Source organism: Oreochromis aureus, linkage group 1 (genome assembly GCF_013358895.1).
Source record: "Oreochromis aureus strain Israel breed Guangdong linkage group 1, ZZ_aureus, whole genome shotgun sequence".
Classification (NCBI taxonomy): Eukaryota; Metazoa; Chordata; class Actinopteri; order Cichliformes; family Cichlidae; genus Oreochromis; species Oreochromis aureus.
Window position 1 is genome coordinate 14,821,409 of NC_052942.1, and position 27,505 is coordinate 14,848,913.

Below are 27,505 nucleotides of genomic sequence, written 5' to 3' on the forward strand. Positions count from 1 at the left end.
ACTCAACAATGCTTTGCTGGAGAAGAGAACCGATGCTTCTTTTACTTAAAATTGTGCTGTAAGGCTTAAACTGCCCAGAAAAGTGAGTTAAAATTCTAAGAATGAACACAAGCTCTTTACAGTAGAGCCAGATGGTCAAAAAACATACAAAAAGAAAAAACAAGAACAACAAAAAAAACACATGCTTTGCACTTGTTTGTTACTTTTAAGAAGACAGCAGGACATGCTTGCTGTGCAAAAAACTCAACACCGATACGCCGACTTCCTGTGAGAAAGCCACTCATCGGCTGCTGGTAATCTTAACTCCTCAATCCTTTCACCGAAACAGAGAAGTGAAACTATTAGGCCATCAACCAATCCAAACATCTGTCAACACATCCACCCTAAAGTGGCTCTGCAGGTAAACTGTGTGATTTAAGACTCTGAAATGTGGTTGCCTAACAGCGTCAACAGAGGAATATCGCTGTCCTGAGGCTCCTCTAGCTTTCTACACAGACAGAAAACTGATCGCCATGGAAACGCATAATGTACTTTTTCAGCAAGCAGAGGAAGACTGTGTGAATATGGGATGTAGACAAATTCAAGTGGTGTCCATCATCACTTGTATTATTTAATCTCAGCACCATGCTCACAACTACAAGAAAATCACTATAACACAACCAAAAAGTTGACACTGTCCCCCTGCAGTGTGGCCAGTTTTTAAAAACTCTACCACCCTCAGAGTATGACGACTGTTGGCTTTTTGTTGATGACATGAAATTACAGATAATTGAGTTTAATTGTGACTCAACAGGTCGGCAGCTCTTTGATACTCTTGTTAATCTATTAGAGGGGAAGCTTGCTAATATGATACAGTCTCTGATTTCAACTTACATGGCAGTTATTCAAGTTAATGTTATGATGTACACATATTTGTTTTGCAAAGCTCCATGTCTGGAAACAGTTTAACTAGGCAGCAGATCATAAGCAAGCAGAGAAATCATCAATGTGTGTCCAATATTCATATTTTTATGTGCTGTGTGTGCTTTTAAATACATTAAATAGATGGAAACAGCTGGCAAAGCAAAAATGCAGAGCTCACACTTTTTTTCCCTCCCTTAATTTGACAGTCAACACCAGCATGTTTATTTTATGAACTGTAACACTGTATTAATTTTAAAAATATTTTATTAGATGTATGTTTATACAGTTAAAGGAAAGTACAACTATTTAATGGGCAATTCTGAATTTTAAGGTCTCCAGTTAACATTCCTATGACAAGTATATACAGTTTAAACTGTAACAATACCAAATGCAGCGACAGTATAGAAAGTCCATTTCAATGTAGTCTATTTATTATATTTAAACTACAGCAAACCTTTACATGACCTCTCTTCCACAGGCTCAAAAGCACTTGGACAAACTAAAATAACTTTTGAAAGTCTTCAACATGGTGATGAAAATCCTTTGCAGTCAATGATTGCCTGAAGTCTAGAACCCATGCTCGTCACCACATGCTGTGTATGTGCTCTGCCAGGCCTCGACTCTCACTTGTTTGTGGGTCTCTCTGCATTCAGTTTTGTCTTCAGTAACTCCAAAGTGTGGTTTGATGGTTTGAGATCAGGTGACCAACGTGCACATTGAAAAATATCAAATTTCTTTCCCTTGAGAAACTCTTGGGTTGCTTTCACTGTATGCTTTGGGCCATTATCCATGTGCACTGTGAAGCACCGTGGGATCAGTTTTGATCTGAGCAGAGAGTATAGCCATGAGTTCATCCTGCTACTTCTATCAGCAGTCGGATAATTAATAAATACTGCTGAACCAGTTCCACTGGCAGCCATACATGCCCATACTATAACAGTGTGTTTGACAGAATAAGTGTTGTGCTTCAGATCATGTTTCTCTCCTTACCTCATAGATTTCCCTTCCTATCATTCAGGTACAGGTTAAACGTGTCTTCATCTGTCTAAAGATTTTTATTTCAGAATTACGCCAACTCGTTTAGAGATCTTCCAGCGAGGTCAAATCTGGCTTCTTTCAGTTGCATCAACAACTCTCACATAGACAGTTCCAGTGAACTGAATGCAAGTTCAATACTTGAATCAACTCCAGAATGCTTAATTTGTCATGGAATAAATGGTGAACAAGCCTGACAAGACATGAAACAACTTGTCAGAAAACTGTTACTTTTGAAACTCTGAAAATGGGGGACTGTGCATAAAATGACTCTAATTACTGAACAGCTAATGCAATGGTTTTGTCAAACCCCTTTTTTAAGCTAAAAGTCTGTATTTCAATCACATCTTGATCATTAAAATCCACCGTGGTGATGCACAGAGACAAACCTAGAAAAACTGTCACTGTCCGACACTTATGGACCTAACTGCAGGTGTCAGCCAGTACAGTTAGATGGTTATTTCAGCTTAGCACTACATTAGTAGTTTTCCCTACAAAGATGAAATTTGACCTCAAGCCTCCTGTTACTAGGGCTGCTCCCAGTTATTAGCCTTTCAAGGTGTAAAGAGTTAATGATACAACACTTCTAACTGCTAAATATTGTGACCACAAATAGAGCTGATCTCATCTTTTTAATTTGTCATTTTGCAATAATTTAATATTAAATTATCCAGACAAACGCACAGGAGTGCGGGAAACCTTAAACATTGCCATGTTGGACTAACACTGATCAGTGAGAGCAGCAAATGTAATACTGACATGCTTGGCAGCACCTTTTGTTCAATACTATTAAGTGTTTCTCTCGTTCCTTGTCTCCCGAGGGCAGTTATTGATATTGATATTGTTACACAAAGATACAGAATATACACACACATACCTTGGATCCATCCACACTGATAATGCGGTAGCTGTTACGCGTGCTGTCATAAAAATAGGAGACAGTGACAGCCTGCTTGCTGGCAGGAACCCAGTTCTTCTTGGTAGTTGGGTCGATTTGGAAGACATGGGCCCTGGTGGTGTAGATCGGCTGCTCCCTGAAGAGCAGAAGACAGAGCAGAGGGACGATATTAGAGGGGGATCGAGATAAGACACAACATGTAACTACAGCTCAAGATAACATCCACTGATAAACGAGCCAAATCTCTCTCACACACAACACACACAAACAGAGGTACAGGGTGAATAAAATCTTTATCACATAAAGTCTGCAGAGACCGTGTGCTTTGTGTTCAGAAATGCAGAGTCCTGAGAGTCTTAGTGTGGACAGGCAGGTGATAATGTAACACAAACCCTTAATTCTCATGGCAACCCAAAGCCATTAGCACATTAACACCCCCCCTTCCCTCTCATAGGTGTCAGTAACACACTAGATGTTTGGACTGTGCACTTTGGTGTGTTTAGAGAAAGATTTTTCTAGTGCACCACAGTCAGATAATTGACTTTTCTCACACCAGCTGCCTACTACTGGATGCAATGTTAATCTAACCAAGTGATCACGTTGTCAAAACAGAAGTTTTACACTAATCATGCACAGTGCTAATGGCAACATGTCACTCTGATAATGCACATAATGCTTGCCCATTTTCTTAGTATGTTATTATCATGTCACATTTGAAATTACCCACATCCAAAAGCAGTTTTTGTTTTGTTGAACAGTTTATATATTGCACAGCACAAGGCACTGAATTAAGCATCAGTTGGATTAATTCCTAATTATGATTTTGCATACATTTGCCATCATCATGAGTCATCTTTTATAATCAAAGAAAACTGCTTTGTATTACTTCGCTTAGCTCGAATGGTAGCACGTTATCCATAAAACACCAATATTAAACCTGTAATAAAACTAATGGGGATTCTCGGGATTTATCGGCAAACGATTGTACTGGGAAACATCGGTAAAATGGATTCCACTCATCACGGGAATTAGGAAGTAGATAAAAGCTCTGCTGAGCCCGTCTCTGACTCATCTCAGTGTCCACTTTTAGAAAGTATTCACAAGCTGATTCAAGTTAAGCTTTTGTCCAGCCCAGTTTTACTGCCACGTCGCCGTCATTATACTCAAGCAGTTCTCTCTCCATTTCCAATCTCTTACAGCCTCATTATAGTTTAATCATTTTTAAGTGAAAAGCTGAAACCACACTTGACTTAAAAAAAAGGTATAAAACCCAAGTCAGCAATAAATGTGATGGAGAAAAGTTCAAAATCATGTCATCTGTCCGTGAGAGTGAAGTAATCTGCCTCTTAGCCATGAGCTGCACACCGCCCTTGTGATTCAGAAGAGCATCAGCACGAGGATGAAGGAGCAGGATCAAGGCGCCTGTTAAACTTGAATGACCACAGACTAAATACAAAGTGTGAATGCTCCTCCTCTCAATGACATCCACAGACACACCTTTATGATTCCGATGACAGTCCTGCTGTTACCTGGAAACACGCCTGTATAAACACATACCATAGCCTGACTCAGTAAGACAAGAAGAGGATTTTCAGCTTTCACAGCTTTCAACAGAGGAGAAAAAGAAGAGAAAAAAAACCCTAACCTTTTGCAAATAATTTAAACCCCACGCTGAAATAAAAACAATACAAAGAAAACACATGAAATGAAACCAAGATTATCATGTTAAAAAAAAAATGCTCATTTTGATTTGTATGAATTTCAGAAAAATTGGAACAGAGCTGACAAAGGACTGAAGAAGTTGTTTGATACTTTCAAAGAACAAAAAAGGAAAAAAAGAAACTTTAAAAAAAATGTGTACACTATTAAAACAAACAAAAACAAAAAAACTTCTATTTGTAGACTGCAAAAAATCAGAAACTGTCATTTAAATGTTCATCTATTACTTTTTGGTGTAGTATGAATGACCCAGAGGTTTTTAAATCAGTACGGTAAGATGTAAAAATGTAAAAACTTAAAAACCAGTTAAAAGTCCAAAATATACGCCCCTTTTCACATTTTCCAAAGTCTTTGGTGGGCCAATTCTGGGCCCCAGGCCGTATGTTTGACACGCCCCGATTTAGAGAATGCAGAGAAAATCAACACTGAGTGATCTTCAGGTGACACTGTATTACAACAGACATGACTCTGTAAATCAATTAAATTTCAAGCCATTGTGATCGCTGGGTTCAGCAAAAAGAACACATCGGTATCTACTACACTATTACACATTTTCTTGTGGTTACAAATAAATAAATAAATAAATAAATAAATATAAAAAACAACCCCCATCTGAAAGCAGACCATTCATTTTTAGTGTTTCAAGGCAACTATGCAGAAACCTAAGACTGAAAGAGCACTGCCGCTAGAAGCAAAAAAGTAATAAAAAAAAAAACAGTCGGCCTTCTCTTTAATGATAGTGCTTTAAAAGGACTGGGCTCAGGAGGGTTAAAATTTCCACTGGAGGTTCTCATTTCAAAAGGCAAGTGCAGGTGGTTGAAATGCTCCTCTATAACGTTCCAAGAGTGAGGAATAATTAAGTGGAGTGGCTGAGATGAGAGGGATCATAGGACACCTGAAGAACTTAATAATGGATACAAGCTGAAGAATGTGGGGAGACGGATTCGAAGTACTTGTTGGAAATCAAAATGTGAAGTAAAAAGGACTTTCAGAGACAGAATATAGATTAGAAAGATGCCACTGCTTGGTACAAATAACTTGACTGTTGTCAGTGCTTTGTTATTCTGATTGCAGTATATTTTAGTAGCTTGTTCTGAGCACATACTGATCATTTTGTTATCCTTTCTTTAATTCCAAGGGCCCTCCAACCACATCTGACACCATAAGTGCTTCTGTCCCACAAGGCACAGTCAAATGCATTGTGAAAACTGTGCCTTCACAGAGCAGTGAAATGCAATGAACGGTGCAAACATGCATAACACACTCCTGAACAATCCTTCCTCAAAGGCATCCAACACATTGCACATGGTTATAGACACAGAAAGTGACATAAGTAATTGTGTCAAGAAGGGGAAAAAAGCCTCTGGGAAAAAAACAAAAACAAATCTACAGCTGATCATTAGTGGTATGAAAGTGGTGTTCTTGTGACTGTCGCTTTAGGAAAATAAAGAAAATGTTGGATGCAGCCCCCCCTCAGTGCTGACATCGGGGAGTAAGTGGGCTTTCACATGCTGTTCAGCCATCTGAAGAGCACTTCAGTGGAAGCATATTGATGCCTTGAGTAGTGAGCTACAGTACAAGCACAGCACAGTGCAGTTCATTCCCACGTTCTGGAAAACAGGGAGAATAAAATGTTTGCTGGTATATAAGCTACATGTATTTTGCTGCGGTCCATAGTGTGTCGGACCCACACATTTACACAAGCCCATATTGTAGATTCTAGTCTTTCATTTTGGATTTCACCTTCAATTCTCCATCTAAAGCCAAGACCTGGCTAAAATGCACCAAACGCTGAACTCTAATGACTGCAACTATACTAAAAGAACCCTTTTGAGTCAGAAATTTGGATGCTGTGATGTATGAACAGCCCTCAAGGATGATCTGTTATGTTACGTTATATCTTAAGCCAACATCAAACTCCAGGGCAGAAAAATTAAGTTGTAATTTCCTCAAATGGGCACTTCAGGATACCTCTAAAAGCCACTCCACCCCCACAGAATCCCAGGTTAAAATACTCAACTTTACAGCCGAAACGTGTCTCTTCAGGCTGTCCGTTTTTTGGCTCTATAGCAAATCCACCTGTTTGTGACCACTGCACAGAGTGAATTTATTTTTAAAAACACATCAGTTTAAATTGTGTTGAGGCTTGGTGGCACTGGCAGCATTGAGTCACAGGTGGATTTCTCTTAATCAGTATCAGGTAGTAAAAGACAAAAAGGAGTCAGCTGTTAAGTTTTTCTGGTTAGTAGATTTCATATCTTGTTATTTGCTAACTTAAATTAGCATGTCCTCTTAATATCAAAATGAGTAGAGTTGAATCCAGCCAACCCGTCTAGCTAGCCAGCAATAGCATTAGCTCACCCAAACACAGTCATGGCCAGTTTCCATTTCCATCTTATAAGCCTCATTCTGTCCTCTGATAATTACTGATGATTTAATGATAATTTTATTCTCTGTAAAATCCCAAATGTGCTTCTAAAACATTGTTTACATATCACTTATCTGCCTCCACAAAATCTTATCACTTGGACTTGGACTTTTATGGCACTTTTCTACTCTGAGCACTCAAAGCACTTTTTATTACAAGCTGCATTCACCCAATCACACGTTCATTCGAACAAGGACTTTGTCTAGCATTCACAATCTTATGGATGCATCAGGGGAAACTTAAATTCACTATCTTGCCCAAACCAAACTGGAGCAGCTGGGGATTGAACCACCACAGCAACAGAACCACACAATTTTTTCTACTGCATTATATTTTCTTTGTTATAACCCTTTTTACCGTTTCATTACATTCATTTTCTTGGGCTGGTATCTTCCTTCTACAAAATGCCTGAAACATATGTAATGGTTCTGAGCTAGATACACTGGTACAGCTGCTGTAATGTGATGCCAACAAATCTATTTTGAACATTTTAAGCACGGGGATGTGCTTAGGAAAATTAATCTAAATCAAAATCATCTGAGAGTATATTTTAAAAAAAAATTTAAAAATCTGAACAAACAATTTTTTGCATGCTGAGAAGCGTACACATGTTTCATGAACAGGGTACAGATGGTCCCTTTGTTGTTGCAAAGCTTCACTGCAACGGGCAAAGTGACATGTCTCGTGGACCTTCAGTACAGAAATACTTTAATGCACTGTTATGAGTTGCCGGTGAAAATAATGTCAGACAGACAAGCTGGCAGGCAGCACATATTCATGAGCTAATAAAGCTTTTACTTCCATTGGGATTATGGTTCTCACAGAAATGAAAGCCTAATAAATTCACTGTCCCCTTTAAGCCTAATCTCTGTCTTCATCTGCTTTGGGAACAACAAAACCCATTATACAGATCACTGTTGTCGCTTTACATAGCCACACGCGCTGACCTTTGCAGTGCCAGTGTCTCGAGCCAGCTCAGACTGGCAAAGGAAGGAGGAGTGAAAGGCCGCTGCCAAACACATGGATGCACTCATACAACTGTTTAATGGATTTGACTGATCTGCTTTTCTCAGATAAAAAGCATTAGGTTGATTGATTATGCTAGATATAAAAAAATAAATAATTAAAGGAGAGAAGAAAAAAAAAAGACGACAACGTTTGGGACTCTACAACCACTGAATACTTTGTCCCGCTGCCTGTCAGGTGTTCTCTGTCCCCATCTGGTGCTTTGAATAATTTACAGGTGTGTGTGTGTGTGTGTTTCTATGTGGGGGGAGCAGGTCTGAGTTAGACTGCACCGTCTATGCTTAGATACACCTACACACGCACCTCAGGACTGTACACACTGATAACGCAGCAATCGTGTTTGTTGTGTACCAGCAAAAAGATTTAAAGTGAGCCGACAGACAGATCCATCTACTCAGAGTACCTCACCTATAAATACATGCTTTTTTAACCCTTTCACACATAGTGGTCACTACAGTAGACAGCTATTCAAATGCTGTTTTCTTGTATCAGCCTTTCACAATGTCATTGTTGATGGTATACTTGCACATAAACCACTACATTGGACACTGATGTGTCACTCCATACCCTGCCACCCACTCCAAAGGTGATGTTGTCCACCTAAGTGGACAAGTAAAAAAAAAAAAAAAACTCTTTGAAAAGTACATGTTTAAAAAAAATGAAGTTCGAAAATCTTTTTTTCATGCCTAAAGATGAAAAAAAATACTTAAGAAAAAAAGCCTGATTGAGGTTGTCATAATTCATGCATAAATGGTTAAAAAAAAAATCTTGCCTTGAGAGTAATAACTCACAAAAAGTTATGATAACTCAGGTAGGTAGCGATTAGTCTAACACCATACACAGCTAAGAAGGATTATGATGCAGCTTAAAGAAGACATTTTAAGATGATACAGGATGGCATGGTGTTCTGAGAGGAAGTGTGAATAAACAGCCGACAGCTTCTATCTTTGAACAGGAGCCTGGGTTGGTGATTTTAATGCAAGTGCTTGCAGTCACGTTGCACTTGTGTGCTGCTACATCTGTGCAGATCAGGCATGTTTTTCTTTCAGTAACAAAGACAAACAGCTTTGTCCAGATTCCTGAGTATAGGAATCCACTCCGGGCTTACCCCACCCCCAGACAAACTTTGCTCATCGAGCTCTCGGTCTGATAGAGGATTTGGAAATCTGAGGTTAAACACTAAAGCATTTAACGTCACTCAAACAGGCTTTGAAGCTGGTTTAACAGAAATCTGCTGCGTCAGCAGCTTCAGCTATGCGAACTGCATTCTTTACATCCCTACGGAAAGTTAATGCGTCTCACTAAACACAAGGAAGCTCGTATGACTGCAGTAAACCTGTGTGACAGTTTAACCTCACAAGGTGGTAATGTTTGAAAATTAAATGTGGAGCCAAGGGGGGTTATGTAAAAACATATTTGGGTAATTTCGGTCATCTTAAAGAAAGAAAACTTGATCACTTACGACAGTAAGGCCCGACTCTTTAGAAAGTTCGGTGTAATTTTTTCTAGCCTGCAGTATTGTTACAAAGGTGTCAGATCGCTCACTAAATAGGTTAGAGAGATGGCATCGCCACACGCTATCTGGGTTTGTACCATGTCTGGGGCATTAAATGTGCAAGAGATGAATAAAGTAGTCACTTTTACATGGGTGCAATTCCAGAAGCATAACAATATGTTTGAGAATAGTAACCTATAATATAAGATAACCTCTTTAGTCTCTTTGCCAGTGAGACTTCATGTTTCCTTCCCTTTGAATCCTCTAGAGACTGGACCACATTACTGTCAGCTGCCTGATGTGGACACAAACTGTGCAACCATCTCACTAACAAAAAGAAAAATCCAACATTAGGAACTCTTTTTTTGGGTCTTTTACTCAATTATTTTTTTATTCCTTTAGAGACAATTTCACCACAGTGAAAGTTTTCTTGATGAAACAGGCACTAAAGCAGGACAATCAGCAGGCTACCCCAGTTACTTAAGCTCATTATATCACTCATAGAGTATGTATAAAGTGCTGTCCCTGTCCCTATGTGGTCTGAAGAAAAATACATATATATATATATATATATATGCAGATTTCTCTGCCTGCTCGAAGAACTTTAGTGACAAATGGGGCATTATTCACTTGTCAAATATCCACAGTGAAGTTGCAGAAACACTCACTTGGAGCAGTTATCCTTCCTCGCTTTCTCTGCTGGTGCTGTCAGTAGCATACCACATTACAAGTTGCTTTAGAGTGCAGCACAGTAACAAAAGGAACAAAACTGTGTCACAAGGTGTACTGCTCAAATTTACAACATGAATATGGAAAATTAGAAACAAATGTATTAATTTGCTAAGCATAAAACACTAGAAATCATCAACTTGGATTCTCATTATCCTTTTTTTGCATGTTAGGTGAGCACAGCTGAGGCTTTGTCTTATATTTTATCTGCGAGTCCTGATGGAGAGCGGCATCGCCTTATTAGCGAGAGCGGCATGTTGTCTGTGTGAATGAGCAAAGTAGGCAGCGGAGGAAATTCTCTCTGGATTCATTACTACTAAACCACCTGGGCTTTCCCTGCAACAAACACGCTGCTCAACTAATGATGTCAAGAGGTCAAAGGAGGCCACTGTATGTATATACTGTATGCAATAACAGACTTCAAGGTCTCCGCTGAGTGAGGCAAATAATGGATTTAATAGTTAGCAGAGAACTACAGCTCTATATTATGCTTTCATTTTCTTTCTCCTGACATTTACAAAACAGGAGCACGGTGTCTCAGCTTAAAACCACTCACATTAAGTCACTGTTAAAGGTTATTTTATGGCATCTCTTCTGCACTACACTATCCAGTGCAGGAAGAACCAACCGTTAGGAGGGAAGGGCAAAATAAGCCCAAATTCAACACTACTGCTCATAAACTAATTACAATCATTTCTATTTTACTAAAAAAAAAAAATTCCAGTATTACCAGAATTCCCAATCTCTATAAGGCTATAGTAAAAATTAGATATTCATGAGACATACTATTTAACTCCTGTGCCTACTGTAACTCAGTACGGCAATATGGTATCCACAATTAGGCATACAACGTTTGATGCTCTGTGAGGCAATTATCCAAACATACATCAAGATATTTGTGCAACTGAAGAGGAGTAAAAGCTGCTGTTATGTTACTTGGTTTGTTTACTAGCATTAAAATCAGTTAATTACAGTAGCTCTCTTGCTTTAATACACAGTCCACCTTTGTCAGGGAAATCAGTTTAGTCCACCTATTCAATAGAAGTATCTTAATTGGATCCATGCTATCGACGATTGAAGATCTCAAGACAAAACACTGTTGTTAATATTTTGTCCCACTCCTTACATAGATCATGATCAGGCTCTGAGGGCCAAAACATTAAAACATTAGTAATCGGGTTTTTTCTCATTTTTGGAAATCGGAAAACAGCTGGAAAAATACTAAAATAATCTTTACATATTGCTATAATACAGGATACTTTCATTTTGTAGAAAACATTCAGTCTTAGGCATGACTGTGGTAAACTTTGTTTTATTCATTTTACCAATGACCTTCATAATCAATGCCAGGTCTGGCATCATTGAGTGTCCCATGCAACACAGGCAGCAGGCCAGAATCAAACAAGCCACCACAGCAGGTCTCCCTCCACCACACTGAGGCGGCAGGACACAGACCCCAACGTAATGTGAGCGCTCCAAGGAAAAGGAAGTGAGGAAGTCTCCACAGAAGCACAGCATGGCAGCAGATGGCCTCCTAGGCTTCAACCATCTGGTGATGAGTCGTCCAATCCGCCATCAGCCTGTCCCCTTTCATTTACACATGATTCTTTAACAGTAAGACCTGCTGCTATTCCCCGACTGCACCTCTACAGCCATCCCCTCCAGCCTTCGGACACAGATGGAGAACATAACCTCAGATTAAGCTTACAGTCCACTCTCCTGTCAGGGCAGCCAAAGGACCCACTGCCACGTCACATGTCACAGAGCCTAATCAATGAGTGTTAAACCTTTATATGCCATTCTCTGGCCAGCCAGGAGATTATCATCTATCCCTGTGTTAGGCCTGCTCCCAGCATGGCTTACTTTAAATAGCAATATGCTGATTGCATTGCTGTCTGTGTGGCTGCCTATTCAGTAGGGGCTTTCAGGCAATCTAAGCTTTATGTTGGAATAATTCCAGAGATGCAGCCCTTAAGCTGCAAAACTGTACTTAGAAACAGAATTATCATTGCTTTCTTTCCCAGTGCTACCGTCTGAATTTCCTCCCCCTCTCCAATTCACCAGTCTTTAATTACATAGGCTTGATTTATTCTTTTTTAGGACATGCTGCACACATACAATGCTACAATTTGGACCAATATGTAACAGTATATACTCAATAAATCATGTGGAAATGGCATGGACAATAAAAAGTGTCTCAGGGTCAAGAGGGTATTGATAGATCATTTGCTCAAAGAAATATGGTAATAAAGGGACACGTAAAGATAGATATCGAGGGTGTTAATGTGTGTGTTGTCTGACTTATAGTTAATCTATAACTCCATTTAGGAGGCAGGAGCTTCAGGGACAAAGGCACCTAAATACCTACCCCACACACACACACACACACACACACACACACACACACACACACACACACACACACACACACACACACACACACACACACACACACACACACACACACGACAAATGATCTACAGCTCCCTCCACCAAACACACAGACTTATTCTTATCTGTTGATTTGCTGCTTCGTGCAAAACACATTACATCATTAGCAGGTGTGCTCAGGTTGTAATATATAAACTGGAGAATTAGCAAAACATCTGCTAATTATTGGAAGGCGAACAAAAAAATTCCCCTTCCCTTTCTTTAATTTAGTCCAGTTACTTCAAGGTTTAAGATGTGATAGGCATTGTTTTTTGTGTCTTGTTTTACACAAACACACAAAAAAACCCGCAGATTCATCAGTAATCTCCATCATTCAGTTGCAGCCCTATAAACAAATGCACTTGCAGAAATGTAATGAGCAACATTGATTAAGGCATTTCTTAAGGAGAAAGTTTCTGGTTTCAGTTCTCACATTTGATTCGCTATTATTATTGGATATTTTCTTTGCCTTCTATGAGAGTAAATTTCATTAGTTGTGATTTGGACTCCTGGTCAGACAATCTAACACATTCACAACATGCTGATTCAATCACTGCTGTAATAGCTGCTGATTCAAATGCATCAAAGCAACAACACTGAATCAGAAGTGTAGGAGATTGGATTTATCAGCCTTCCATAGTTTTGATTTTTTTTTTACTGCTGATCAGGTATTGCGAAAAGGAATTTTAAGATTTTTTTTTTTTTTATACAAGCAACATTTGATTACCCCGAAACTAATTGGAATGACAAAGGCAGCCAATGTAGTTTCAAGGAAGTCCTGTGGGATGAAATTTCATAGAAGCCATTTGTTCCCTCCTTCTTAAAAAGGTATTTAGCTGACAAGTGACACCACTGCTTAGCACTGAGTGAAAGTAGAAAAGAAAAAGGGAACTTTTTCTGTGCCTGTGAGTAGGTGGGAACTCCTGCTTTGGCCTGGCTGCCATGCTTGTCACAGGTCCGCTGCATGGGTCAGTTTCATGACACAACACAGCTGAGTCCTTTGAAACCGGCTGGGTGAGTACACCAAACTGGCGAAAGGAAGTCAGGACTGTTGAACTGGTTTCTTACGCATTAAAATACTGAGGAAAAGCAAGCACTTTGGTATGGGGTGGTACTCATTACATAATTGAACATTTATGCAGCTAGTGATTCACGCCTCACATCATAGTTTCCATAAATCCAAGTTTTGTGTGTTACAAGTAGAAGAATTCCTAAAATAAATAAATGAATAAATAAATGATCTAGAATTAGGTTTAGGTCTGAAAAGTTTTCCCTTTTTTGTGTGAAATTAAATACATTCCAGCTGCTTGGAAAGCAAAGACAGGAATATATGTAGATGTGAAGAAAGAGGGAGAGATGGTGATTGCGTAACTGTGGCAGTGAGCCACAGAATCAACATTCACACCACAGTATGGAGGCAAAATACTGTACGGTACCATGTAAAACTACTGTGGGAGTACACGCCACTACCTCCAGTACTGTGGACAACACACATACGTACAAATACACACTCCCACAAGTACCACCATCTCTCCTCATTAGTGGGCAGTGTTGACTCTGACACCTCCATATGATAACCCTCTCCAAACCATATTCCTATCCTGAAGAAAAGGAAGAAGCAGAGCACTCAAGAATGAATCCTTTTGAAATTCTGCTCATAAATAAAACATAAATCCATAATTATAAATATGGCATCAACCCCCACTCCCCCACCACACACAAACGCACATACACACACATAACATCTGAATAGTCTCACTGACAGTCCACCAAGAGTCACCTCATTAATTTCCCCACATTGCAACACAATCTGGCAATAAAACAGAGGTGATCTTCTCACAACCTGGCGCTTGAGAACAGCGATATTTAGAATTAAATGTATTTGAGGGCTGACAGGTGAAACGGGCAGCTCTGGGGGCATATTTGCCGTCTTTTCGCCGCACAAACACATTTTTAGTCAGCGCAGGTGTCATGAGAGGCGCTCTGAAGGGCAGCGCTTTCTGGATTACTCACCCCATTGCCGCGGACTTGAGGAACAACTCCTTCTTTTTTTCTTTAATCTGAAGGTTATGTATTGGCTGGGTTGAGAGGAAAAATAATGTTTCAAAAGCGCAGTCCGTAGATGATTAGCGGTCCAAAGAGTTCATAACCCCGTGTGCCAGCTCCGAACAAGTCCTCTTGCCGCTGAGAGACAGCTGAGATATGAGAGAGAGAGAGAGAGCAGTTCTTCGCAAACTCGACTCACCGGGCTGTCAAGCTCATTCTCACAGAAGCCTGTTCAATTCAGGAAGTTTTTTCCTCCTCTCCTCCTTTGTTTTTCCTGTTCAGATGGGCGGGTGTGAATCCCACCTTGGCGTGGCTTCTCCCTCGCCGCCTTCAAACAATCGGCGGTGGTGAGTTAAGTTAATGTTTGCATTTCGCTGCTCTGCGCTGAGCTGAGCTGAGCTTCTTCCTCCACAACGGGGCTGTTTCATATCAACGGCAGCAGCAGCGACACGGGGTGGCTTCCACCTGCTTTCTCCTTTCAGCCACCCACTGTTTCCTAAACCTGTCATATCTGTGGTGGCGTCTGCGGTTTTAGATGGACTTTCAGGCCAGACTGGTGCTTCTTTTTTAGTCATAAACAAAAATAATAATAATTTTCAGTTAAACCCGACGGTTTTTTAAATAAAAAAATCTGATGCACTTACATGTTTCCATTCACTGTGCTGGCTTCCACCAGTTTGCCCTTTCTCACAAATTAAGCGGAATAACTGTTCAAGGAAACTTCGCTACACCACTTATTAGCATCTAATTGTGTCAATTAATAGCTCTTGAATCTTTTCATAATGATTGTTGGGCTTTTTTCTTCTATCCCGTTACTGCCAGGTAACATTCATTAATCTCTGGCAGGTGCGCGCGCTCCCAGAACCGTTAAAATTTGTAGAGGTTTGTTCCGGGGGGGAAGGATTTCAGCGATGTACAACACTGAAATTTCAGAAGTGGAAAGTGTCGCTAAAGCTAACGACGTACTTGTCACATTAAGGTATTTTTTAAAAGCCAGAGATGTAACTGTTTTTAATCTAGGTTTATCTTTCGTTGTTTATGTGTTGGATAACTACTATTACTGTCCAGAATAGTTATCTTATTGGGAACACGCGGTTTAGCAAGACCAAGAGGGAATATAAACACGACGCCGCGATAGCAGCTTTTCTGTGTTATTAAGTATTTCAATAATTTGTGTGCTCACAGAATGACCGAAACTGCGGAAACCCAGCAGAACTACGAGGAGATGTTCGCAGACAGGTTCTCCTCGGAGGATCAGGAGTACCAGGAGTATCTAAACCGTCCTGCAGACCGCCCTCCCATCGTGGAGGACTGGAGGGGTCGTGGGGGAGGAAACCAGAGGGGCAGAGATAACAGGTAGGGTTCCTTGTTGATTTCACTTTGTCATTGCGAAACTGCTAACGACTGAGAGAAGTGATAATGATAGGAACACCGCTGTAATGTAGCTGATAAGCGTTAGAAAATATTAAGGAGAATTCCCCTAACCATCGTGTAGCTGGGATATCAGTAAGGAATGAGAGATTTTGTTTAGGTGCTCTGAACTAGTAAAAAAGAATGCAAAATACTTATCATTAAGTAAGGCAGTTTTCCACTGAAAAATGACAGCAAGATAGTCAGAGGGGTGAAACTATCCTTAAAGATCAGTATTCCACTATGCCATTGATCTGGACAGTGTACTATGAAGTACGTTCGAGATACCGCTGATATATTTTGAAAGGCATGGCACTGGCAGCATCTACCCAGTCGCAAGCCCCCCCAACCAACCACACATGACTCCAATGATCTGTGTGACTTTGAACCAACACAGACACATCTATTCTGCCCTTCACCCAGGACCAGTTTGCCACTTGGAGCAAATTACTTGAGACAGCACACAAACTCCTCCCCTGTTATAAGGTGGCGATTTGTGGAGTGGTGGAAAAGAGCTTCCTCCATCCTGAGAGAGAGGATGAAAGCTCGGTCATTCAGGTGGTGCTCAGAATAAAGCAGCTACTTTCACACATATCAAAAGGAGCCAGTTTTGGTGATTCAACCATCTGACTAGTTTCCCTCCCAGATGAGGTGTTTAGAGCATGTCCTACAGAGGAGTTATCAGGGCCAACCCAGGACAAGTAATTTCTTTAGTCATTTCTAAGACTTTGTCTCTCAGCTGGCTTGGGAACACCTCGGTGTCGCAGCACAAGGGCTGGAGGAGGTGACTAAAAAAGGGAGGTCTGGGCATATCTGTTTAAACTCCTCCAGGAACCACGAAAGAATGCTGATGAAAATGAGGACTGTGTAAGTTGTAAGTCTGCTGTAACAAAGACATCTGATGGATTACAATTGTTATGCAATGAAATTAATGTAGTGTCTGTAAGATGGTTTTAGTTTTGTTTGTAATTCAGATGCAAGCTTTGTCTGTGAGCAAATTTGATGTAAGGTTCATAAATGTGTTGTGTGACCCCATTAATAATTGTGTAATGAAATTCTCCAATATTTGCAGAAAATGGCACAAAAAAATTCAAGGAATAAGGCTAGATCTCAAAATCTGTGTTTGTTATGCTCTTAAGAAAACTTGGACCCAATACAGTCTGCCCACAGAGGTCAGAGGGATCTTCCAGGAATGTTGACGCTATTTTCCAGAGAACTGATTAATCCATAGGTGGTAATTTTGGACCTGTTAATATCTAATCTGGAGCATAGCCTGCAGGTTAGGTTGGCAGAATAAGTTGCCATGGTGATGTACCCCAGTAAGCAGTGAACTGCCTTCATAAAACTGAAATCCCAGCATTAACACTGAAGTTTCTGGAGGAGTTTCCTGGTATTTTACCCTCTTGTAAATGAGAAATCTATTTTTAAATTGTGATGAGAGATTAGAGAAACCCAGTGAGCACGACTCACAATACCATAGTAGTTTATAAGGACAACTTAAGCTAATGTCTATCAATCACTGCCTGTTGTTTGTTAATTTTATGTCATCATCAAGGTACCATGACCGTGGTCACAGAGGACGTGGATGGGGAGGAGACCGCGGTTGGAGACGAGATGATCGTGGACAGCAACATTGGCGAGACAGAGACCGAGACAGAGAGCGAGACCGAGACAGAGAGCGAGACCGAGACAGAGAGCGAGACCGAGACAGAGAGCGAGACCGAGACAGGCACTGGGGTCATGGAAGTGGGTCTTATTCAGGTCGGCCAAGCTCCAACCAGGGATACAACTTCTCCCATCAGAGACCACATCATGATCGCTGTTGATCTCTCAGGTGTTCCAAGCGTTTAAAGTATTTGTAATCTTTCAGCTCACATTGTAGTACTATATGCAGGAGTGTGCAACTAATGTTTCTTTCAGTGATTCAAGATGCATATATAAGCCAGGATGAGCAATGTATAAACTAAAAAGTCTTTTGTGTTTATCATTTTATTTTTGATGCACTGATTTTTACTCTCCAAATTAAAATTCCTGGCAGGTAAATGGGACTGTGTAAAGCTGCTGCTTTTCTTTTGGATTTCCACTTAGCTTTTTTCTTTTTTTCCCCTCCTTCGTCATACCTAACCACAGTAATGTTTTCCCATGTTATTTCACACTGCTCAGCTCTGTTGTCATATTTGGATATCTTAACAGGAGATAGCTTTGCAGTGGAGCTCACACTGCAAATGACTGTTTCTCTCGGGTTTGTGGGCTGCTGTATAATTTCATTAGCACATTATTGCTCTGAAATTTCACAGGAGCATTGTTTTGTTTATTTTCTGCTACTGTTTTATATGCTTTGGTATAAAATTGTGTGGTACAGTGTTGTAACAAACACTAAACCTGAATTTGTGGACAAAACGGCATCAGTTTTCTGTGTCAGAATGTTATGCAAGGACATGTAGACATAAGAACTAATCTGCTGTCAATAAACTTGTACCATTTTTCTTTAAATAAGATATTTCTGGGTTTTGTTTTGTTTTTTTTAGTTATATAGTTTTTTTTTTGTTTTGTTTTTTTTTTAAATTCTTTCTTTCATTTAGTCTCACTAAGCTGATTCAAGTTGTAGCACCAAAGGATCACTGTCCTTGTATTACATAGCATATAAATAGTAGTTTTGTATGATGTGTGTACACACACACACACACACACACACACACACACACACACACACACACACACACACACACACACACACACACACACACACACACACACACACACACACACACACACACACACACACACACACACACACACACCTCTCCTACTGGTCTACCGTTTTGGGTTTTTTTTTTTGTTTTGTTTTGTTTTTTTTTTTTTAAATTAAAAATTATGCAGTTTAATGTCTCCTTGCATTCTGAAATGAAAGCATAGTACAAATAAGCAACTGAAGATTAAAAAAAAAAATAATGGAATCAACTTAGACCTAAATGTATTTTAAACTTTTGACTCATCAAAGTAGCCACCTTTGACAGATATAACAGCTGAACACACCCGTGGCATTCTTTCTACAACAGAAATCAAATATTCTTCAGAAAGTTCTTCCCATATCTTTTGCAGACGTTCCCATAAATGTGTGGCACTTATAGGTTGCTTTGCTTTCGCTCTTCTGTCCAGTTCATCCCAAACCAGCTCAATGGGGTTTAAGTCTGGAGACTGTACTGGTCACAGTCGCAGAATGCTGTGGTAGCCGTTTTGGTTCTCAATCTCTACAAGTGACTGACCCTAGATCCAGAAAAACAGCCTCAGACCATCACACTTCCTCCATATTTGACAGTTGATGTCAAACACTTTTATTTTTCAGTTTTGGGTGACCTTTTCTTTAACCTCTGGGAGTTCACCACTTACCTTTGTACCATTTCAAGCTATTCACTGGACTTGAATGACTTGAATTGCAATAAATAACTGGAAAAATTGGGGTGTTCTAAAACTTTTGACCAGTAGTGTACATTCACCAGACACTTTATTATGGTTGTGTGTAAAAATCACAGTAGATCAGCACTTTCTGAAATACTCACGCCAGCCCCATTGTGATGCTTATTTTGAACTTCAGCAGATTATCTTGACCGTGCCTAAATGCACTGATGAGTGTTTTTATAGAGCAATAAAATCTTTTTATCAGTTCTGAAACAAATGAGCACTAAACACTAAATAAGCTGAACCTTACTGCAAAATTCATCAATAAGTGGTCCAGGCTTATATCTTTATTGTATTCCAACACATTTCAGAATAAACCAATCAGTATTTTCCAGGTATTTTGATTTTGGGACTACGCTGCTATTGAGTTGGCTTTATTTTTGATTTACATTTTGATTGGCTGCGACAAATACTGAATCTTAGCTCAGATAAAAGCTCTCCTGAAATTTCCTTAACTCTTCTTCAAATGGATCAACAAATTCTCTCATAGAAGTTATAATTATGAATGCTTCACCCCACAGGCTCAGAAACTCTTCACCAGATTTAATGTCGGAGTACTGGATGACACATTAAACCAGATGGCCTGAACAACTGTGGAGGGGGGGAAAAGCAGCATTCATAGCTCAGAAGAAGCTAAACACCAATAGTTCATATTGTGAAAGAGCATCTAAAATATTAATGTGCATTATTAATGCATTCTTGCTACATGCATCATTGGCTATGGCGTATGTAGCTCATTGCCTAAAGATGTCAGCACTTGTGTTTCCCAGTGCATTCACTGCAGATCCCAGTTCAGGGACAAAGAGCAACTTTGGACACATTAGCCGTCTCTCCAGCGAAGCAGCAAGCAAACCGCCGCACTGTTTCATCGCTGCCTAGATGCAGTTCTGTGCTTTCTATTTATGGACCTGGTAAAGACAGGGTTAACAGTTCATTTGGACTTCAGCAGTGCAATCAGCTGTGATGATAAGCGAGGGAGGGAGGAAGGAGGTTAGGCCGTAAGTGCGTGGGGGATGTGCTGAAACTGGCACACTGGAGAACGCTGCCATCACCACTGTAATCAGTTTAGATTAGAGAGTTGTCACCCGAGACTGCTGTGTCTTCACAGCACAGCGATGTCTTGTGCAGAGTAGTTCAGTAAGTAAAGTAGGGGTTTATTTGCAGAGAAATATCTAAAAATTCTAGACTTGTGTTTACGTGGCACGGGGAAGGAGTGTAGATATTCCCATCTTTCACGGTCAGTTCACTGTCTTTGTTATCAGTGCTTTGGCAAATCATAAAAGTATAATCTGAGGAGAGTTTACATATTAGGGTCAACAGATTTATATGCAATATTATAAACAGAAACCCAACACATCACCACCCAGCAAGCACTTGGGAAACAGTGGGCAGTAAGAAACTTCAGTCATAACTAAATTCAGGCTGGGCGGCCGGCTGTCTTGACCATTTGGGGTGAGCGGAGAGAGAAAGGATGGGCGCTGAAAAACAATAAACACTGAGCAGATTGGTGGTGCCAGTAAACAAAAGATCAGGAACACAGCTCCAGAGCCAGACGCACGGGCTCTGGAAAGAGAGAGGACAATGCAAAAACTATCCAAAACTGTCTAAGGTTAATGACCTGCAATAGTTGTGAATAAAATGAATTTACACTGAACGAGAAGAGAGCAAAGCCGAGCTGACAGGTGCACTGTGGGAGGTCCCACAAAAGAAGGGCCTATAGCATCATAAAGAAAGGATTTTTCAGGTTTTCATTAAAAAGGAAACTTTTGAGCCTACTCTTGAAAAAACAGGTGGTGTATGTCTTCTGAACTCAAACTGGGAACTGATTCCTCGGGAGAAGAGCCTGATAGCTGAAGGATCTGCCTCCCAGTCTACTGGAAACCAACAAGTCAAGTGCTGTGCTGAGACAACAGAGTACTCTAAAATTTTATGATAGTGATTAGTCATTAAGAGCTTTATACAGTATTTTATGTTCCAGTCAGTGAAGGTAAACTACTGTGGAAAAGGTTTAAGCCACCCCTCATTTCTTTATATTCTACTAGAAAATTATAGAAAATTAGGATACATGCAATCATACATGAAAACACAGTATATATGACAAAAACGTTATATTGAATTAGATGCAATATTATAAAGAGAAACCCACCCACATCACCACTCAGCAAACACTTGGCAAACAGTGGGCAGTATGAAACTTCAGGCAAAACTAAATTCAGGCAGCAGCCGGCTCCCTTGACCATTTGGGAAGGTCGAAACAGAGTTTTTACAGTTTCAATAATCTTGAAAGAGTGTTAAAGCATGGGTGTCAAACATAAGGCCCAGTTGCCAGAATCGGTCCTCCAGAGACTCCAATTTGGCCCACTGTACAGCTTTGAAAATGAAAGGAGCATACAACACATATAGCTCATTAATTGATGTACTTTTTAAACTGGTACTACTGAAGTTTACTATGGTCACAGTGAACAAACATTTCCCAATGTGTCAAGTTATTACAAGAGTAAGCTAAAGTCATATTTCTTATGGTTTTCCCCGCTAATAGCATGACTCTGTGGATGGCATTGTTGGCAAAGACTCTTTAAGGACCCATACAGTGTTGTTCACTCTGTCATCAGTCTCGTAGGATATAGAGGATATATCCTACAGAATTTGGTGTTTTCCCCTGACCTTTCCTTCTCTAGCACTAATGATAGTTTTTGCTTTTGATGGATTGTCAAAAAAAGTGGGTCTTCGTGCTCGAATCCTGCTTTGAATATGTTTAGCTTACATAGTACAGAATTTGGTGCTGATATTAACACATCACATCAGAAGGACTGCCTGTCAGATTGAGATGAACTGACATCCCCTTTGAAATCCTCAGAAACTAGACTCTACATAAAGTTCACACAGCTAGAAAGATTAATCCAAAGGTCAGCATGTTAATCCGGTCCTTTGTGTGACACAGAGTGTTGACTGTAGCCTACACATTCATTGCACTCATCTCTAAATGCAGCATAAAGCATTTGGTTAAGCAGTTTTTGCCACATTAAGAAAATAAATGTGCTGCTCACTGTTATTTCTTTGACTACCAGGTGGCGACCTTTTGAATCCCCCTAAAATCAATCCCATCACGTTTTAATTCCAATTAATACGCTGGTAATGCATGATGAGACTTCGAGATGTAAGAAAAGGAAAACAATAGAGAGAGCCACAGAGAGGGACCAAGAAGAGTATGCCCTCGGTGTGGTCTGCCGGGCTGTCAGGCTTCATGTGGCCTGTTTGTGACGATGCAATGTGACAGCAATGGAGACAGTGCGCTGGGGGCCATGTCCTTGATGATGAACTCATCCACTACAATCATCACTCTGCCCCCCCTCCTCTTGGAAGAGCATACACACATACGCTTGTGCGCACAATACACTACATCCTCCCCGGAAACACACACAAACACGCAGGATCCCCCAGCCCCCGGAGCACTCGACGACCTACATCTGGTGTTGGAGAGTGCAGGGGCTAAGGTTGGTCCGGGCCAGCCAGCCCCCAGCAGACAGTGCAGAGTGTTCGTGTAGAGAGTGGCGTGTGTAAATGGCAAAGCGCTCGTGCTCTGCCCTTTTTTGTCGAAATGAATGCCTCCAGCCTTCAAACAATGCTTTACACAAGTGTACCTTGTGCGCACGAGCACACGTGCAGCCAGCAGCCACGTGATCATATATGCACTTAATTAACAATTAAGAATAGGTCGCACAAAGTGAGGTTTGAATGCACCCCAGTCCTTTGCTCATCCGAATGCACACTCTGTAACTTAATGATGCAGCTGCCCAGGTCATCCATGTGAAGACAGTGGACTGTGGTGCAGAGGAGTGCTTGTTAGTCTGATTATATCAGGTGGTACTCTAGTGGGACACATACACAGCTCTAGGAATGCTTGGTGGAAGAAGCATTCAGACCTGATCCTTTACTAACTAACTGTGCTGCTGTTTTATTGTCTTTTATTTCACCTGGTGAGAGATGTATTCAGTGGTGGATCTGAAACATAACGAGAAGCAGCTTTGGTTCCACTTTTTGCAAGCAACTATAACCAAAAAGCTTTCTCATGAATTAAAAGCTGGCTCAGTTATTATCAAATTCAGCATATGTAGTAGAAAGGCCAACTTGTAAATTCTCATGTTATAAATAAAATGCAGGTGATGAAAATTCAATGTATTTCTTCTACCATGGGAATACAGCCAGAAATGGCTTTTCTCTTGTTACCAAAGATGGCTCCATCTTCCAAAACCTTAGATGCTCCACTCAGTCCATCTGTGTCTCCATCATGCAAACCAGGGATTGGCCGAGGGACAGGCTGACACACAGAACTACACCGAAAGCCTTTTCAGTGCAGTAAGGATGCTGGTTTGTGAGTGATGTTTATCAAAAATGCAACATCTGAGCCATCTGTTTTTCTTTTCTCATTCGGGGTAAGGACATTCTCAGATTCAGCAGTGTGTGAAATGGGAACGATTTTCCCTCATTCTTCAACCTGCTCTGTGCTTACTGCCGGCTAGGCTGCAATTAGACTTCAGGATGACAACCATCAGCGTCCTACAGAGCAGCACATTGAACCACTGCTGAAAATTTACATTGTTGAATATTAATAAAAGTCACATTCAAGAGGGAAAGGTGCAGGTTTTCTGTGAATAGAGAAAACGTCCCTTTGTTTGAAACAAGTCGCCCAAACAGGTAAATGTAAGAAATTTGCCTTTGTTTATCCTTTTCCTGATTGATTGTTAATGAAATGCTGATAAAATGAGTCAAAATTTTAAAAGTGCATGGTAGAAATGCACAGTTATAAATAAATAAATATGGATTTATTTTATTGAGCTACTTCAGTCTCTGATTCTTGGTGTTGTGCATGCTGCTGCACTCCATCATTTAGCTCCTTAAATAAAAGGGTGCCATCTTTATTCTTATGAGTGACACTCTTAATTTTCCTCCACTGTTGAATATGCAAAGGGAGAAAACTTAACATAAAACTTCAAGAAAAATCTGACAAACGCCTGCTTATGCTATGATGTAGGCGACAAGTCCGAAATGTAGACATGAATGGTGGAGATGCCAGAATGAATTTGTGAAATTGAGAGTTTTGTGTACATTTTTTACTTTCAGTAGTTACTGTTAGAACTAACTGATTTTTTTTAGCACCACAAGTGAAGGCACATGCCTATGACAGTTTTTTTTTCTTCCACTTTCATTGATAAGTCAAACATTTGGGTTAATAGCTCCAAAATTTGTAAGGTACCCTCTAAATGATATAAATTAAAGTTACGGTTTGGGTTGGTCTGGGACTTACAAACTCGAATTGCTGAGAAAAAAAATCTGCAAAAATAAATAAAATGGTTTTTAAAAAGTTAAATTTTGAGATAATAACCAAAAATATTTGAATTACAAATAGCAAAAAAATTTTTTATCTATTTCTGTTAAGTTAAAAAAAAAAACACCCCCTATAATGTAAATTTAAAAATAAATGAAATGTTGATTTCAGTTTTTATAACAGTTTTTATATAAAAAATTATAAACTGGGCTGTGTGTCATTTAGTTTTCTCCTTTCCTCTTCAGCATCCGTCTATCAGGAGTGCACAGCCTGATTGCTCTACTGTCACTCTAATCACACAGCCATGTATTCTCCATCAAATTCAGACTTCTTTAAAACTTGCACTGCATACAGTATAATAGAATATGAAGTGAGAGGCATCGCAGTTTAGCAGAATCAGTTCAGTGATGCTCACCATGCAGTCATATACATGTATATATATATATATCTGATAATTAATTATCCAACTGTCTCACAACACTGGAATACAGATTACATAACTCCCACCAGCTGGACAAGTAGGTGAACACAAACACACACACACTCACACACTATCCATCCTGCCTGCAGGTTAAGTCGTGATGGACACACAAACACACACACACACACACACACACACACACACACATACACAGAAAGCTGCATCTTGTACCAGAACACGGTACATTCAGTGTACCTTCACTGAGGATGTGTCATCCCGTTTGACGATATTTAAATAAATGTAGGTGCTAAGATGCAGTACACTGACAAACAAGGATAGGCTGCACACACAATAAAGCTAAAATCCAGGATGAGTGACTGAGTGGGGAACTGGACTGACCCAGGTAACATTTTAGGATCAGCATCTAAATGTAGCCTTAAAAATGACTTCGTGTGGTTTCAGGTAATCAACACAATCGTCAAGACGCAATAGGAGTAAACAAATCGCTGAACTGAATTTCCTGCAGGGAAATCCAAAAAGATCCTGGGGAGTATTGCCACAAATGTGAAAACAAAGGTGTGTAAAACCTTTTGTATTTTGTGTGTAGAGAAAGCTGCGTGAAGTCTGTGAAATTGGCTCAACTGATGGAGTCTAAAAATTGCCTGGTGTAACACTTATCACACTCAGCTTTTGACCAAAAGAAAAACACAATATTTCAGGTTTGCCTGAATCACTTCTAACGCTGATCTGATTTTTGCTGTTGCTTCTTTGCGTCTTCAGATAAAAAGGGAGCGCGTGCATCCTTTTGGTGTGTTGCATTACCACATATACATCCTGGTACATCATGTAAATGATTTTTATAGTGCGTATAGCAAGTATACCAAGAACACAAATACACACTGTAACCGCAGACACATCATACACATATGATACATGTCTTTGGCAAACACGAAAATGTGTTTTCATAAAAATGCTAAAAACCAGAAAAGAGAGTAAAGACCTTGCTTCACTTCACTTCCTTCACAACAGAAGAACCACATGCAGGTAATACAACCTGTTCATATGTCAGCATCATTTATGTGAGAGTTTTGCTGCACAACATTTTTGCAGCCACACTAATTAGAGGAACCATTTTTAGGCAGAGTACTAAAAGTGGGGGTCTTGATTATAAGCGTGCTTCAGCACCACATAAACCATTTAGTCCTGTACAGTCATGTGTCACTTGTTGTCAAAAAACAGCAGAGGGAAAAATCCCCTCCTGTCATCAGTGTTCATGTTCAGGCTCACGCCGTGAAAGACGGCCCATTCATCTGCCATCTAACCAGCCTCACACCACCCACACACCTAGAAAGACAAGCGCACACATCAGAGAAACCACAAATCCCTGTCATGGATTTGTAATCTAATAAGTGCAAGAAATTATCCTTGTGACTGAGTTATTCCCAATAAGCTCCACATTTGCCTGTTTGTGTCGGTGGCAGACGTAACAGGAAGCCTTTATTAAGTTCTTCGAAGACTTTAAAACATTTTTTTAACAAAGTACAGGTAAAAATTAGAAGACTGGTAGTACTGTGGACTACTTGTCCTCCTGGTTCTTGAGTGTTTTGTGTCGTGGGTGGTGAAAAAGAAAAAAAAAAGCTGCCTCAAACTGATTTTCTTGGTTCTTTCTCTTATGAGGGCCGTCTAAGTGGGCAGGCAGCAGGAGAAGCTCTCAGGTCCCGGTGACTCACCTGACAGCCTTCGTGGATCACTCTCCTCGTCAAAGCCCACTCACAGCCGTCTAAAGTGGCCTTGTTTGCACCGCCTGTTTCAGATGAATGTGCAGATTATGCAATTTAAGAGCACTTCATCTTTTGAGCTGTAGACGCAGCTTTCAGAGGACAGCCTTCTTCTTTTCACTGGCAGAGTAAGAACAGAACAGAGCACATCCAGCAAAGAATAATTGGGCATTATTGAGATGTGCGTCAGGATTAAGGACGACACTGTAACCACGGCGCCGATTACTTCCCTTGATCGTCTCACAACCCCCTCCTCTAATCTGTTTTGTAGTATCTGAATGCATGTAGAGGATCTGGCATCACCTAGTGACACAAAGAGGAATGATATAAACTGTACATAAATATTTACCACAGTGTTTGAAACAGGACAAAAAAAAAAAAAAAAAATCAGACTTTTTAAGC

At 40.1% G+C, this 27,505-nt stretch overlaps 2 protein-coding genes across 5 annotated transcripts in view; one reads left to right on the forward strand and one right to left on the reverse strand.

The window, feature by feature from the left end:
• homer2 (homer scaffold protein 2) overlaps nucleotides 1-15,487 on the reverse strand; it is a 31,894-nt gene extending 16,407 nt beyond the window's left edge. The window contains exons 1-2 of one of the 3 annotated variants that reach the window (XM_031728860.2): nucleotides 15,354-15,487; nucleotides 2,816-2,972 (exon numbers count right to left, since the gene is read on the reverse strand). In XM_031728860.2, coding sequence (XP_031584720.1) covers nucleotides 2,816-2,972; nucleotides 15,354-15,355 — 159 coding nt within the window. In that variant the 5' untranslated portion in view covers nucleotides 15,356-15,487. Of the gene's footprint in view, nucleotides 1-2,815; nucleotides 2,973-14,676; nucleotides 14,811-14,908; nucleotides 15,024-15,353 lie in introns of those variants that run through there. The other 2 variants (XM_031728858.2, XM_031728859.2) reach the window with 2 other exon arrangements.
• LOC116311668 (RNA guanine-N7 methyltransferase activating subunit) lies at nucleotides 14,920-18,619 on the forward strand. 2 transcript variants are annotated; one of them, XM_031728862.2, is made up of 3 exons: nucleotides 14,920-15,056; nucleotides 15,895-16,065; nucleotides 17,675-18,619. In XM_031728862.2, the coding sequence occupies exons 2-3, from the start codon at nucleotides 15,896-15,898 to the stop codon at nucleotides 17,943-17,945; spliced, it is 441 nt and encodes a 146-aa protein (XP_031584722.2). In that variant the 5' UTR covers nucleotides 14,920-15,056; nucleotide 15,895; the 3' UTR covers nucleotides 17,946-18,619. The 2 variants fall into 2 exon arrangements, with proteins under 2 accessions (XP_031584722.2, XP_031584721.2); XM_031728861.2 differs by lacking the exon at nucleotides 14,920-15,056 and adding an exon at nucleotides 15,566-15,688.
• Nucleotides 18,620-27,505: the final 8,886 nt, after the last annotated feature.

Bases quoted from the DNA above. Each gene is read 5' to 3' on its own strand.
- LOC116311668 (XM_031728861.2), top strand. From the start codon at position 15,621: ATGTACAACACTGAAATTTCAGAAGTGGAAAGTGTCGCTAAAGCTAAC. The intron at 15,689-15,894 runs GTATTTTTTAAA...GTGTGCTCACAG, and splicing joins GACGTACTTGTCACATTAAG to AATGACCGAAACTGCGGAAA. The intron at 16,066-17,674 runs GTAGGGTTCCTT...GTCATCATCAAG, and splicing joins CAGAGGGGCAGAGATAACAG to GTACCATGACCGTGGTCACA.